This window comes from Physeter macrocephalus, chromosome 20, assembly GCF_002837175.3.
Source record: "Physeter macrocephalus isolate SW-GA chromosome 20, ASM283717v5, whole genome shotgun sequence".
Taxonomy (NCBI): domain Eukaryota; kingdom Metazoa; phylum Chordata; class Mammalia; order Artiodactyla; family Physeteridae; genus Physeter; species Physeter macrocephalus.
In genome coordinates this window covers 11,509,581-11,526,408 of record NC_041233.1, presented here as the reverse complement: position 1 = coordinate 11,526,408, position 16,828 = coordinate 11,509,581, and the positions used below count along the sequence as shown (strand labels likewise).

The 16,828-nt window shown below is 38.1% G+C and overlaps 1 protein-coding gene across 7 annotated transcripts in view; it reads right to left on the bottom strand.

The window, feature by feature from the left end:
* The window catches only part of BICC1 (BicC family RNA binding protein 1), a 318,064-nt gene that overhangs the window by 19,741 nt on the left and 281,495 nt on the right, over window positions 1-16,828 (bottom strand). For all 7 annotated transcript variants that reach the window (XM_024115707.3, XM_055080966.1, XM_024115710.3 and 4 more), the window contains 5 exons: window positions 16,471-16,632; window positions 15,678-15,868; window positions 15,407-15,539; window positions 14,704-14,860; window positions 3,020-3,185 (listed from right to left, as the gene is read on the bottom strand). In XM_024115707.3, coding sequence (XP_023971475.1) covers window positions 3,020-3,185; window positions 14,704-14,860; window positions 15,407-15,539; window positions 15,678-15,868; window positions 16,471-16,632 — 809 coding nt within the window. The remainder of the gene's footprint in view (window positions 1-3,019; window positions 3,186-14,703; window positions 14,861-15,406; window positions 15,540-15,677; window positions 15,869-16,470; window positions 16,633-16,828) is intronic.

Sequence of the window (16,828 nt, the reverse complement as noted above, 5' to 3'; positions counted from 1 at the left end):
ATCGGCAGGCGGACTCTCAACCACTGCGCCACCAGGGAAGCCCCATGAAAAGATTTTGACTATAGCCCATGAATCTGCCTGGGACAAACGCTAAGCTCTGCACCATAATGTGACAGTAATCCATGCAAGTCTGATAAACTTAAACATGTTCTCAAAACTAATTCATTATAATAATAAAGTACTACTTCCAACTTTAAGTCATGACAGTGACAAAAGTTAGAAATTTTCCTTCAAAAAGAAAAAAATTCCTATTTACTATGAAATATTTAACACACCAGGACCAATATATGCTAACGTACAGTGAATAACCTGATAACAGTTATGCTAAGTTTCAAAATAATGCATTATCAGAATGCTTAAGCAGTACATTAAAATTACACCTAAATAAAAATATAAACCTAAATTTAAAAAATAAAACTTAGTTATCTTTTATTGCACAGGACTAGGATGGCACCATTTATTCTTCTCATTCACATTGAATAAGTGACTATGACACAGTTGGGTCTACACAGGGACCAAGGTAGGTCATTTTGAAGAAAGAAGTCCAGATATAGCTACATCTCAAATGCTAACCCAGGGTTCTCAACTCACCAATTCAGGAACTAGCTTAGACTTGATTTAAGAATGTGTCTTGGGGCTTCCCTGGTGGCGCAGTGGTTGCGCGTCCGCCTGCCGATGCAGGGGAACCGGGTTCGCGCCCCGGTCTGGGAGGATCCCGCATGCCGCGGAGCGGCTGGGCCCGTGAGCCATGGCCGCTGAGCCTGCGCGTCCGGAGCCTGTGCTCCGCAACGGGAGAGGCCACAGCAGAGGGAGGCCCGCATACCACAAAAAAAAAAAAAAAAAAAAAAAAAAAGGAATGTGTCTTGTAATAAGCTATAACGGAAAAGAATTTTTTTAAAAGTATATAGATATATACATATATGTATAACCAAAATCACTTAGCTGTACAACTGAAACTAACACAATATTGTAAATCAACTATACTTCAATAAATTAAAAAAAAAAAAAAAGAATGTCTCAAAGGCCTATCAGATGGGTCAAGAACCCACTGGCAAGAGCTCTTTGGACCTTCCTCCCAGGAGGACTATACCATCATATGTAGGGTATCCATATAATTTATGGTCTGAAACAGGATACTTCTGGAAGTGAAATGTACTACAAATGATTAAGCCAAAATAATAAAAGTAAACAGGCTGACCTAGACCAACCAGAAGGAAAGTGAAAATGTACTACAAATGATTAGGCCAAAATAATAAAAGTAAACAGGCTGACCTAGACCAACCAGAAGGAAAGTGAAAATGTACTACAAATGATTAGGCCAAAATAATAAAAGTAAACAGGCTGACCTAGACCAACCAGAAGGAACATGGCAGTAAATTGGGAGAGTCAGATTTTTAGATAACACAGTTTGATAATGTTTTTGAAATCCTAGGTCTAAAATGATTCTGGGAGTTAAAATCAACTTGTTATGACTAACGTCTAAGGGCAAGATGTGGGGAGATGCTGAAGTTACTTGTTCAGTAAATATTTATTGAGTGCCTTCCGTCTAAAGGGACTGTGCTACACTTTGTGGAAGAATATTACAATGAATCAAAAATAATCTATAGCCTCAAATCATATAGAGGCTTAGCAGGATGAGTAAGAGAAATAACCACAAAATAAATTAGAAAGTGAGGTAAGTGTGAAGAGATAACTGGAGATATAGAAGTCCAAGAATGATCAGGAGACAAGAGATCTTCTCAGGAGACAGAGATCACCTTCAGCTAAAGCAATCAGGGAAGTCTTCAAACAATTATCATTGATTTCTTGGTGATTTTAAGAGTCACTTCTGCACTAATGGCGTAAATACATCTATTTAAATTGAAACTCTATCACCATTTACATCCATCCTAAAAGAAAGGAACATGAAAATGGTTCACTATAGGTATATACCTGATGGAAAAGACGAGAATCACAAGATGGATGAAAACCATAAAGGGATCATAAAGGAATTTGATACTTCTTAGATGAGAGAACTTTAATTTATAATAAATGAAAATAAATCCACCAGAGAAAATGTAATAAATGTCTTTCTTTTTAACTTTGCACTTTATAAAGGCTATGGCTTTTGTAAAAAACATTCATCTAAAAACTCTTGAAAATGTTCAAATGCAAAGGATTAGAAAAACAGACAAGCAGGATTGTACTATAGTTTTCACTGGAATTATAGAAGTATAATTTAGTCCCATGAATTAATTTCTTTGACATATCTGTGACAACTTCTTTATTTCTAGGATTTTGTGAAGTTTTTCCCTTTTTTGGAAGTGGGGGTATGGGGATGATATATCTCTTAACTACAAAGTAGGTAAGTCTACCCAGTAATTCAGATACTGAAATCAAATGTTTAGAGGCATCTCTAAAAGCACAAAATCCTTATCTTTCATATTGTGATCTATATGAAAATCAGATTTCTGAATTTCATGATCAATAGTCTATTTTGAGTAATTAGCCTAATACTTTGAAAATGGATACAGAGAAAAGAGGAAATTGTTCAAAATAATCATAAAAATCTGTGAACCAACATAACCATCAATAATATTTAGCATCTCCTTCCAACACACTAAAGCTTCACATTAGTTATTTTTATAACTGTCTAAGGAACACCAAATTTATCTTCTCCATTTCACAGATAGAAGAATATTATATCTGTTTATCCAAGACTATGTCATGAGATAGTAAATGCTTAGAAATAACAGCTCTCATATTTATCTAAATTTTTTTAAACAGATGAAAAATGTCATTTGCATGTGACATAGACCATATTATGTCATTTTTAATATTATATTTTAAAGAATTCTTCTCAAACTAAATACTGCATTTCATTTTTAATGTTTATAGCAAAACCGATTCCTAACTACTGCATATGTATTTAAATTTAATTTCTGCTCTACTGCTAAAAGCTCACCGAATTCCCCATTCCCCAACCTAGGCAGCCTACATTTGGATGACTTGTCCATTTTTTTTTTTTTTTTATCATTACCTGCATGTTGACATATGATGGCCGTGGGGCAAGGCGGGCCCTTTCGTTGTTCTGCTGGGCAGCGGCAGCCCTCTCTGCAGCACGCTCACTCCCTGGAGCCTTCTTGTCAGCCAAAGGGCTTTCTGCAGTACTCAGCTCAGGATCTGAGAGCAACCTGTCAGTGCTGCTGTGAAAGAGAGTTTGGTATTGAACACTCCACCATTACATACAAATGTAGCACACATTTCCTAGGTGCCACATTGACTATGTAGGTTTACCACTGTCAACCATTTACATGTATTATCTCATTTAATCCTCACGGTACTGCTATGAGGAAGACTATCTCATTATCCCTGTTTTTCAGATGAGGGGAGTACCTTGTCCAAGGTCACACCTCTGGTAAATGGTAGAGCTGGGATTTGAACCCAGACTTTCTGACTCTAGAGATGGTGCCGAAACTATTTCATGATCTATATTCACACACATTAAATATAGCATGTGTGATACACTGTATGCAGTACATATGAAACAGACATACAGACAAGATTTCTAATTTACATACATCAAGGAGATATCCCTGACCCATGTTTACGCAGTCTAAACAAACTGAGTCAGTCTGAAGGCATGCAGATGACCCAATTCATTTGTGTGCAATATACATGATATTGCTAACAAATCTGCTATGATAAAGGCAGCAGGTAAATATGCTTTAACATCTGTTCAGGGTGCAGGGAAAGAACACGAAAGTGCTTCTTAAAATGGGGGGCAATTATCTGAATTATAAGAATTTATAATGCCCTATACATGCACCTCAAGTTCACATCCAACTGCATGTTAGGCTCAAGTAAAACAGAAATAACAAACAGTATTAGTCAAAGAGCTGATTTGCTCACACATTCTTCTTTTTATCATTCACTCTTCAGTTGTACCAGGGGAATTCAGAGGAATTTAGAAAGGACTATTAGAATACAAAAGGAGGAGCAAAGAACTTCGTTTGACAAAAGTTCAGAGAGGCTTCACACAGGCGTGTGACCTGGAATTTAAAGGGCATCTGCAGGTTCACCATTGTGTAACAGCAACTCAGAGGGAACAGCATAAGCAAAGGAAAGGAAGTGTGCAGTCACTGGTGGTTTTAAAGCCAGAGTGTGACAAAAATTACTGGAACAAAATAAAGGATTGATAGAGCTGATAAGAGATTGGAGGCAGGGAGACCATTCTGGAGGTTGCAGCTTAATTCAGATGAGAGAGAATCAGTTCACACTTACACACTCAATGAACACATTTAATGATGAAAGGAACAGGTATATACTTCAAATGCATCAACACAGAGGGAAAACAAAATCATTTCTCTAACCTAAAATAATGTTAATTTGGCGTATTAGTGTCATGTTAAGAAAAACGCAAGTAAAGCAGATTTGGACAAAATGGGAACAATGGTAGTTAATCAAGGAGTTCATAAAAGTAAAACAGATTTTGCTTTTTATAAAAGCAAAACAGATTTTGCTGAGAAAAAGAGGAAATAAGAATATATATTAACACAACACTGGAAATCAACTATACTTCAATAAAAACAAATTTTTAGTTTAAAAAGTATATATATATATGTTATGTTTGCCTAAACACACTCTATTCTGTAACGATATAAAAAACAGTAGAGGAAACTGGGTAGATGAAGTGGATGGGAACAAAACCTTTCAATGTAGAAGCATTCCACTGTTTTGCGTTTTTAAAATGTGAAAAGACTGCCTATTTGAAAAAAATAAAATAAATGGAAGAAGTAAGGATAACACATTTGTTATCCCTAATGGTGCTATGGTAAGGGAGAATTATATTTAATATAACATATGCATTTATACTCACTGTGATTTGTAATAAGTAGAATCATGATACTGCCAAGTATTTATTACCAAAGTGAACAATTCACTACCTTGGAACAAGGGAGCCATAGTTTAAGTTGGAAATTCAAAGCCAAATGTAGGAGAATTCACACTAAGAAAATTTCTTACAGCTAAAATCGGAGAGTTAAAATTGCCCTGCTGATTACTGAAGAGCAGAGAGAATGCTAAAGTTTCAGAGCAAAAGAGATGGTTTAGAGAATCCAGAAATAAATCCAACCAGCTAAAGGAAGGGGAGAGATGACTGAGAAGATTTAAGGGTACTAAAAAGGAGACAGCAGGCCTAAAATGGAGTCACTTGTGCTAAACCCCACATCAACAAACCAAGACTTGATACCTACAGAACTGTGAGACAATAAATTCCTATTGTACAAACATCCAGTGTGTGGTACTTTGTTACAGCCACCTATTTAAAAAAAAGAGACAACAGGCCTAAAATGGGGTAACTTGTGCTAAGCCCCAAGTCAGCAAACCCAGACTTAAAACCTAACCTAACTGCAGTTTCAGCCTCTCCTAGGAATGTAATCTTAACCAGTCCTGTGTGGAATTTCCTGGCCAACATGAGTTGAGGTAATCCACCAGACAGACCACTGCCTTCTCCCAAAGGAAGGTAACCTTGCCTGAAATAATCCTTTCTTTTCTTTATGACTTCCTTGTCCCTTCTTTTTTCTCCTTTTAAAATGTTTTCTTTTCTGCAGCATTTTGGAGCTCCTTTCTATTTGCTAGATGGGATTCTGCCGATTCATGAATTGTTGAATAAAGTAAATTTGATCTTTAAACTTAGTTGACTTTTTTTTTAAACAGATTTGATAGCAGTAATAGGACTGAAGGAGACTTCCAATAACTTTGGGAATAAGAAACACAGGTGTGGTACCTGCAAACCCTTTTGAGTTCTCTGTCTCACTGCTTCTGAGGACTGTAGGTTAACTTCATCTCAATTCTGAGCTCTTGCACTGAGCTCCCAATCTAATTGGCTTTCCAATACAGGGCAGGTCAGCTGGATCCGGCAGATGATTCTGCCAGGAGCTCAAGCCCCTAGCCTTTATTTCAGACCACAATAGTCAATTAATTGGTGGAAACCCCCAGGCCTTGATTCTGTCCCAAGATCCATGTGGGAACTATTAGTTCTCCATGTATGTGGAGCCCCTAGTCCTCAGTCTCCATTTGTTGAGGTCTGCTGGTTCAATTCTTTCCCCAGGCCAAGGTCCCATGGCAGGAATTGTTGGTGGTATACACGAGACCTTTACCTGGCTGGGACACAGCAAAATCCTTTGGTTACTGCCAATTTGTTAAGGTGCATGTGTGTGTTTATCTTGTTTTCTGTAGATAAAAGCTACCACTAATAGGAATCTCAGAAGCCAAAAAGCCACAAAAATTCGTGGGCATGCGTGAAGCACTTAAAAGCTGATAAAGTACTCTCCACCTAACTCAAGGACTCCCGTGTTCAAATAAGCTGGTCATGGAACAGGTTAGCTTGACACTAGGTCATCCACCAACCTCAAGAAGATTTCCGTGCAACAAGGTTCACTGTAAAACACCCCACAATCCCCAAGCCCACAGCACATCCTTCTTAGATATTGATCTGCCTCCCCCAAACCCAAAACGGCTTAGCTGAAAGAAATGGGATCCTTAAAATTCAGGGCTTCCCTGGTGGCGCAGTGGTTGCGCGTCCGCCTGCCGATGCAGGGGAACCGGGTTCGCGCCCCGGTCTGGGAGGATCCCACATGCCGCGGAGCGGCTGGGCCCGTGAGCCATGGCCGCTGGGCCTGCGCGTCCGGAGCCTGTGCTCCGCAACGGGAGAGGCCACAGCAGTGAGAGGCCCGCCTACCACACACACACAAACAAAAAAAAAAAAAAAAAAAAAAAAAAAATTCAAAGAGTTAAGCACTCCACCTTCTGGTACACTTGCTTATTTTACATCTAAGAACTATGGTCCTGGAAGCTATAAATATCTATAAAAATGGCAAAGTGTTACTAAAGATGACCTACAATTAGAATGGCCATTATGAAGAATGTTCTAATTATATAAGATCATTTAAGAAGTGCACTTAAAAGCAAGGGCTCCCCACTCCCCACCCCCAAAAAAATGGGATACCTATTTTAATTGGCATGCAGAAGACTCCAAAAGGCTTCAAAATTCCAAAATAGCTTCAATGAAAGATTCATTGCAAAAAGGCTAATGAAAAATTACAGACACAAGAGGCACCTAAAACAAGAGACAGTAAGACTGACATAACTACTACTGCTCCCCTCTATCCTCTTTTTTTTTTTTTTTTTTGTCATGCTGCACATGTGGGATTTTAGTTCCCCAACCAGGGATAAAACCCCGGGCCCTCAGCAGTGAGAGCACAGAGTCCTAACCACCAGGGAACTCCCTATCCTCTTTTACATGAGTATTCACTCCAGTAATCCTGTCTAAATTGCCTTTCTACTCTGAAGAGACTAGAAGATCACAAACAAATGTCTGACATGTTAGTGGTCATGCAGTGAAACCATCGGGACCCTGTGGGGCTCCTGGGCATGGAAGCCTTTCTGTGTCCCCTGTTTCTTGTTTGTAGGCAATAGACTCCAGCCGCTATGACCTTCCCTGGGTTCCAAAGGGCAGATTCAAACAGTTGCTAATTAGGGAAGGGAGGGGATACAGAGACAAGGGAGGAGCAGTCAAGAAACAATAGTGCAGTCTTGGGGCAGAGTGCTGATTCTGCGTCAAGGGATACACTTAACACATCTTTGAGCTCTTCTACGGAACTAAAGACTCCAACAACTGGAAGACAAACTGCCTGATGACGCAATCCTCATTCCAGAGAGAAGCTCATGGTTTGACAGCCTTGAGAACCAGAGAAGCTCATCAGGAGACCACCTGAGGCCAGATTAAAGGAGTGCAGGCCCTGCATACACCCTGCTCCTTATCAGCAACCCCACCCTTGAACCACTGCTATAAAAGTCCTCACCAAATCCTCCCAGCTTAGGACACACAGTTTTTCAGGGCACAAGCCCGCTGTGGCCCCCTTTGCCTGGCAAAGCAATAAAGCTGTTCTCTTCTACTTCCCCCAAACTCTGTCTCCAAGATTCGTTTCAGCACTGGTGCACCGAGGCTGAGTTTTCAGCATCAATAGACACCCTCATATCTACCCTAAAAGGAGGGCCCCGGAATGAGCCCCTCCCAGAATTGTTGAGATTCTGAGGGATTTTCTTATAAACTGCTACATTATTCCCTTAAACAGCTAAGGGAAACTAAATTAAAATTCATGAAAAACCTTGCCAAATTCTGGAAGATACTAGAGCTACACCCTCTATTTTAAACCTCACTTGGAGCCTGCAGGTGGGATCCTGGGAAAACTGGCAGAAGCCCACGAAGGGAGAAAATTCTTACCAGAGTCAGCTCTCCTGGGTCTCTGTCTGTAGTACCCAATAAAGAGAGGAAAATAAAATATTTTTTGCACCCTCTTCTGGAATACCTCTTAAGTCTAAGGGGTTCTTCAATACTGCCAGAAATATTTATTGCTTGTCCACACTGAAAACTGACAAGATAGTTAAAAGATTTTTTTTAAAGTAGCTCTGCAGTCAACAGTTGGTCAAAAATTGGAAGCTGATATTCAGAAGCTGATGGGAATTTTTTTTACATCTCCTCCCTTAAACTAAAATTAAACTATGCACTCAGAGGGGAAGAAAAACCCTCTAAAGCCTCTGTGAAAGGATTTACTAAAACATTCGAAAGGCAAACAGCTCTAAATCCAGAACACAGAAATCTTGTGATTCCCACCTTAGTTAGAAATCTTCTCCCTGATATTAAAAAAAAAAAAAAAAAAAAGCAAATTAAGGATAATGTAGTTGGATGGGTGGCTCAACCTATAATAGTCATTTAGGCTGCAACCCAATTCTTTGAGGAATTGAGAGCAACTGTCCTTATCTTACAAATCTTTGCAAAACTAGAAAGTAGCTGTAGAGGCAGTTCAAAGTCCACCTAGTCCTTTTACCAATCCTAAAACCTCCCCTATTCAGAAGGCTTGTAAGTATTGTAGAAATTCTGGCCTTATAGGAAGAAACCAAAGTCCTTGGAGGAACTTGCATTCTTTCCCTGTACCTTTGAGATGTAAATGTTCTACAAACTTTAGGGAGGTAATTCTTATCAGAAGATGAACAAAAGGGAAAAGGTCATTTGAAACTTAGGTGGACAAAAAAATTTTTAAGTGTCTTCCCCACAAATACAGTAAAAAGCTTCAGCCATCTGAGCAGGTAAACTTAACTTATTCCATCTACCAGAAAACAACTTAAATCCAACTTTTTTTTTTATAACTAGTGAAATTTTGTATTACTGTACCTGATTCACAGCAGTAATTTAAAAATGGAACCCCAAAGGTCTCTGTTTATGATGTGTCAGTTTATGTGTGTCTATGTATGTGTTGCAGATGTACTGAATTTTCCACCTCCGGATGGTATTGCCAAAATTAATTTGTAAAAGAGCTCTATTTAAGTGGCTTTAAAAGATTAAGTGCTTATATAAATTAAGTAAATTGAATCCAGTAGTCCCCCTTTATCTGTGGTTTCACTTTCCATGGTTTCAGTTACCCACAGTCAACCTCAGTCTGAAAATATTAAATGAAAAATGCCAGAAATAAATAAGTCATACGTTTTAAATTGTTTGCTGATCTGAGTAGTGTGATGAAATTTCTTGCCACCCCACTCCACCCCATCGTGGAATTCCCCAACCATCAACATCATCATAGCTCAACGATCCAGGATCAGATCCTCCATCTGATATATCATCAGAAGGTCAATAGCAGCCTACCACTACAACACAGTGCCTACATCACTCACCTCACTTCAGTTCATCACATAGGCATTTTAATCATCTCACATCGTCACAAGAAGAGGAAGGGTGAGTACAGTACAATAAGACATTTACAGAGAGAGAGAAAGTGAGAGAGAGATACCACATTCACATAACTTTTATTATAATATATTGTTATAATTGTTCATTAGTTATTGTTGTTAATCTCTAATTAAATTTTATCATAGGTATATATGTATAGGAAAAACCATAGTATACATAGGAATTCAGGACTATCCATGGTTTCAGGCATCCACTGAGAGTCTTGGAACATATCCCCCACAGAAAAAAAGGGATTACTACAGATGTAAATGGGATAAAAGTTTTTCAGTGAACTTTTAAAATAGTTTCTCTAAAATCTTTTTGGTAACATAAAACCTTAAAGTTTTGCTAAATTAAAGTAAATGATGGATAGTCATTGACTATCCAGATCATTTCCAAATAAGATAAAATACTAAAACATTAATTACTGAACACAGGTTTACCACTTTTGGCCTTTTTATTTTTTTACAGAGAAACTGAAGATATTTGGATACATTAATAAACGTGTTTTGTGCCACACTGAGAAATTTACTATGGAAAAGCATATGTTTCTAGACATTATAAAAAATATTAATTTGTCAAGCCACACAATTGTTTACTTCTTTTCACTAAAAAGGTTTAGGGTTAAAAATTAAATATATATTATATAAATATGTTTATAATATATATATGTGTGTGTATATATATATATATATATATATATATATATATATAAAATTAAAGTTGCTCGAAATAATAAGGAAACATTTCCATATGCAAGGAAAGTAGGATGTGTGTTTTCAGTAAAAGAAGGTATGAGGAATGGAGAGGAATTTTTGTTGATGAAAAAGAAACTAATTTTGTCCTGAAGTGAGACTGGTTACTTCAGAATGGGAAAGAAGAAAACATAAGACCAAACTGTAGAAGGTCTGTGGGAAAGAAATCTTGGGAAAGGAATTTTATGTGTGGTCAAGCAGGCTAAAATTAGAATGAATTTATATAAGTGGAAAAAAAAAGTTTTAATATCAAAAGTACCTCAGTGCAAAATCAGAATTGATTTTCTCTCTGTTAAAAGAACAAGTGATTTTGAATTACTGGTCTGCTCTTAATAAGAGATTGTAAAAGGTTGTTATTTACCTTTAAGTAATCTGCCTAGAAAGCAAGTATTTTGTGCTTTACCAAAATAATTTCCTGTAACAACTATTTAACTTTCTATATTTGCCTGTGTAGTCTTCAATTGTCACTTTGGTTAAATGGATAACTAAATGTTGTTTCACAGTGACCTATGATCCTATATGACCAAGTGTTTTTAAACCTTTTGATATTTTTGACAAAATTCCCCCAAATCAAATCCCAAATGAAATCTTTCTGACCTCAAACTAACTTTGAGATTTTCCAGAGGGCTCCTGGGACACATCTCAAAAGATCTGTTCCCTCTCCTTATAAAAGGAGAGATCTTAAACTAATTAGGCTTCTTTGATGTGTTAAATTACATGGGAAGTATTGTCAAATAAAAGTAATACTAAGCCCTCTCTATTTTGTATTTGTATAGGTATATAAGTGTTCCAGAGCTGTGTGAAATTCCTAGAGATGTGATATGTCCAGGTATAATGTTATCAGTCATAATTAATATTAACATAAACTGGTGTATATCACAGAAATAACTACATTTCTTTATCAAATGAAATCTCATCAGATCTTGAACAATGGGCATTTTTAAGTCTTTGTCATTTACAGAGACTTAAAGTCTTAGATGCTTCTGCAAAAGTGTTCTTACAAAAGTGCTTCATCTTCAAAGAGATTCATGGAAAGGATTTTAACAAGTGCATGTTTCTGATAACATAAAGGTCATAAAACTGAACTGGATTCAAGCAGAACAAATATCAATTATTGTACATGGGACTAAATGAACTGAGGAGGAGGAGGATTATGATTTTTTAATGATTATTTTTGTTTGAAAAATTGCTAGTTCCTTAATGTTTTGTTTTTCCAGATTTAAGGAAAGCTTTTTTCCTAAGTTATCGATGACTTACAGCAATTTGGTAAAGTATACCTTTGTAAACAAAGACGAAACATTTACTTTTCTCCCTACCTGATCCCTCCAGAAACTCTTTGGAAACTCTTCTGTATTCTTTGCACAGCAATACAGTTAGTTATTTGCAAAGGTCAATAAGAATCTGTTCTCCTTGTAACAGAACACATTGGAAACATTGGCTATATTACCAAAGCTTTGACTGAAATGTCGTATTTGAGAGAGACGTACACAGACTCAGATATGATCTGACAGCTTTAAGGAACTAAGGTTAACTTAATAAAGCCAATAAAGCCCCTTGAAAAAAATTGGCCTGGTACTCTGCTTACAGGGTTCCTGGCAGCCTTACCCGGTGAGTAAGGAAGGTCATTTCCTGGCAGGCCCAGGAACCTCAGGTTATTTTGGGACCTTATGAAGAGAGGAATTCACCCAAACTATAGGTATTGTAGGTAAAATCTGATGGCGAGTCCTTGGCTTGGCTTTCTGGCCTCAGAGGCTTTTAAGAGTTCAATCTGAGATTCCTTATGAAAAGTTCCTGCAAAGCAGTTTTAAAAAGTACTCATACAATACAATCACTATTCTTGCTGCACTTATGTAAATAATCAGGCCAATTTTAAAGCAAACAAATTAGTTTAACTGCAATTATCTTTTGTTTTAAAAAAAATGGAAGTAACTGTAGAGAGAAAAATGTTTGTACTTTTGTAGATATTAGATCCTAGTGCTATTAATTTTCTTTGAGGTTTTTTTGTATTCCTGTAAACGGGACTGGATCCTGAATTCTTCGAGTTCCCTTCAAATAACTAGCCACAATTCTCCAAACTTATGTTTCCAATTTTCTCCCACCCTTCTGATTTGGAATCACTAAGAACAAAGACGGTCCTTGAGTCTCCTGGGAAGGGACTATATGACATCCTCTTCACTACTTAGATGGCAACCAAACTTCAGAGACTTAGGTACACATCTCACAGCTGAAGAAGTCTCCACCTGACATCTGGAGACCTCAAAATCAAACTTGACTAGTTGGAGAAGTAGCTGACACTGAGGTAGACTGCTTCCTCCTGAGACCCCAGATCAAGACTTCACACTTTAATTAAATATGAAACCTTTTTCTTCTCTTTTTCTTTCCTTTACTCTGTCTGGCATTGTTCCAGAAAGATAATGCAGTCATCTGAATCTCTCAGGCCATTGCTAAGGGAGGTAACCTCTGTAATTTAGAACTTTTTATTTCAGGTTAGGAGATTTACTTCCCAAATGCACTGAAAACTTAAATGACTCATGGCTTGAATGGGCAAATGCAACAATCCCCACAAGTGATTCCATGAACAGCACCACTTGGTGCTGTCTGGAAGTGGTTTGTGCCCCAACAGTATTTATCTTTGTCTGTGGTGGTCATCGTTCTCCTCGGGCGTATGCATGCCTAGATGGCTGGCGCGTAACAGGGCAATGCCTCTTGAATTATCTAACTGTGCCCCTAACTGTTTACAAACAAACTGAGACACTTCATTGGACAACTCCCCTGAATTTATATTGCAGAGTTAGAAAAGTCCAGGAGGCTTTCATGGTTCAGGATTCACATTCCATAGCAGGGCCCTACTCCCAGGGTTAAGAGTAAATGTAAATGAAACTATAATCAGGAATCTCTCCTTAACTCTTGAAAATACTCCAAAATCTACCAAGACAGTAGCTGCCCAACAAAATTCCTTAGATTCTCTGGCCAAAGTTGTTCTTGATAATAGAATAGCCTTTGATTATCTTTTAGCTGAACAAGGGAGTGTCTGTGCTGTGGCCAACACTACCTGCTGAACCCAGATTAACACTCTGGGCAAGTGGAAACTCAGTTAACTAAGATCACTGAGCAAGCCACTTGGCTTAAAAAAATGACACCTTCAGCAGGGTCTTTCTTTGACTTATTTGATTTTGATTGGTTTGGGTCTGGGGGACTATGGCTCCGAACTACCCTCCAAACGCTGGAAATTATTCTACTTAAAACATTCACAGTAGTCTCCCCGGTGCATTGTATTCTCTCAAAAGCTTTAAATGTATGTTTGCAGCCACTAACCACTGAGCAAATGACCACCCTAAAACTGGAATGCCAGAAAAGAAATGAAGAAAATGACTGACTAAAACAATTGTGAGCCTGAAGTCATGACCTGTGAACACCACAGAGATTCAATAGCAAAAAAAAGAATCATGACCTGTGAACACCACACAGAGGATCAGTAAAAGCTATAAGAACTAAACTAGAGAGAGGTAGCTGAGAGTGGTGCTAATGCCTTAAATTTTTATCACATCTCTCACTTGGGCTGAAAGTCTGATCAAAAGGAGAGAATTGTGAAAAAAGGGACAACAGGCCCAAAATGGAGTCACTTGTACTAAGCCCCATATCCGCAAACCAAGACCTGATACCTAACCTAACTGCAGTTTCAGCCTCTCCTAGGAATGTAATCTTAACCAGTCCTGTCTGGAATTTCCTGGCCTACACTAGTGAGGTAACCCACCTGACAGACCCCTGCCTTCTCCCAAAGGAAGGTGACCTTGCCTGAAATAATCCTTTCTTTATGACTTCCTTGTCCCGCACCCTTTCTGCCTTTAAAAACCTCTTCTTTCTGCAGCTCTTTGGAGCTCCTTTCTGTTTGCTAAATGGGATGCTGCCAATTCATGAACTGTTGAATAAAGTCAATTTGATCTTTAAATTTACTTAGTTGAATTTTGTTTTATAACAAGGGTGAAAGTTATCAGATACTATTCTCAGTACAATTTTTAAAAGTAAAAAGAGAAGGTAATCATAAAGAGAAATGAAAAAAACCTATGGATAATGTCAAATGCACCTGAACCAAAGAGCACTAACTATTGAGTTCAACACAAATCCAGCCTGTTATACACTTTCTTTCAAAGGATCAAGGGATTTTAAAATTAAAATACATACTGTAAGTGTGAGTTTTTTGTGCCTTGCAATAGTTCTACTGTCTGCCTCTTGGCACAGGAAACTTTGGAGGGACCCATCATCTGTTTCAAGTCGCCAGCATTTCCAGAATGGGAAGGGCTTCGGGGCATGCCTACTTCAACAAAAGCATCATTACAACCTGCAGAAGAGGGGAGAAAAAAGCAAAAATCCAGACATCACCTTACTATCAACCATCACCTGCAATGGAAACAAATCAGAATCCAATTCTATGGAACTGGAAAAAAGCATAACAGCTTTTTCAGCTACAGAGAAGATGCCTTAAATTCAGGCTACCTCAAAAACTCATGATGAAATTTGAAGACCCTCACGTTTCTTTAAAGACTGTTAAGGATGAAGGTGTTATAAAAAGAAATACTCTACTTGGGAAAAAATTGCGCGCGTGCGCACACACACACACACATAGTAAGTTAATGCTTTCCTGCTGCACAATTACATTCACTTTAATTTAGGAAGGTCCACTGTAATGGGAAAGTGGTTCTTTCTATGGCAAAGTGCTCTTTCACCATGTTCTCTGGAATTTCATTCAAGATACTGTCTCTCTGCAGTCTTGAGGCAGGGTGAATCATAACGAGTTAGAAAAACCCACTCAAAATCACTGCACAGACTTTCTACAATCCCCTTTATCCAATCAGCAGAGCAGGCTGAAGTTCAGAAGCAAAGATACCTTCTGCAGGGTTTGATTTGGGAGATGCCTGCTCAGATGCAGTTGTTTGTCTGGATGCATCACCATGATTCGCACTCAGCACTTTTTCTCCAAGTGATGAAGTGGATATTGCACCATATTTTATATTCGGAGACTGAAATAATAATAGAAAACAACACAGAGATACGGTCACAATTCTAAAATTCATCTCAGGTGAAAGTTTAAACACGTCACCAGTGGCTTATCTCTTACAAACAGCATAGATCGCATGGTTCTTGCTGAAGGGCATTACCTGTGTGTGTCCATTTAACGAAGCAGAGATTTTTTTGCTTTCTGTCTGCATACTGTTGACATCGACAGGAGTCAAGCCAGGAGGGGGAGATGGAGCTGTGTGCCCATAGGTGGGCACTCCAGACAACAAAATATTGGTTAATGTGGCTTGGGCAGTAGATGGAATCATAAGGTGTGGTATAGCAGAAAAACCTACAACAGCATTTCATGAAGACAGACATTAGACAGGAATAAACTCAGCATCAAGAAGCATTATTTTATTATCTTCAGTAACAACAAAAAAGTCATTTTTGTTGCTGCAAACTGAGAATTCAATTTTGATACCTCTCTGTTAACAGGTTTATTAACACATTACTATAAAAACATAGAAGAAGTATTAAAATGGAACAACATTTTAGAGAGTATTTAGTCCAAGCTCTTCACTGTACAAATGAGGAAGCTAGCTAGACTGAGCATGTGCATGTGACCACCAAGCGAACCTGTCAAACTAGAACGTGCATTTCCTAATTAGCAGGTCAGTGACCCTCGTGTGCTTTTGCCACTGCTTCCTGCACATCATGCTCTTTTTCTTGATCTGCTTGTCACGTGTGAAGATTACAGATTACTTTTATGAAAATCTCACTGCTTTATTATGCTCCATTTTAGCTGCTTTACCCTTTGGAGAATTTGTTTGGCTGCGGTATTCTTTGAACCATAGTTCTTCCCTACGGAAACGGAACCACTAGTAAATTTTACTATAAAACTGATTAATACCTAAGAATACACACCTTTGATTGTACTTAAATAATACTGACCTGTGGCACTTGAAGTACTAGCAAGTGGAGGTGCCCACAATGTGGGGCTAGGGGTGCCAGAACTCGGACTTTGCAAAGGACTGACTGAGCTATTAAGAGCATTCAAAAGTGAGTTCGGGGTTGTCGAAGTATTGAGAGATAAGGCAGTGGGTCCCAAAAGACCTGTAATGAATGAATGTAAACTCAATACACATAAACGCAAGATTTAAAAATACAGATGGCATCAATACTGCCATTTGGAATGCACATTCATATAATCTGATATTTTCCAAATATAAGATATGAGTGACAGATTACCTTCTTTCAAATATTCACATGATATACTGCATGATACAACTCCAACACAGGACCCCACTTG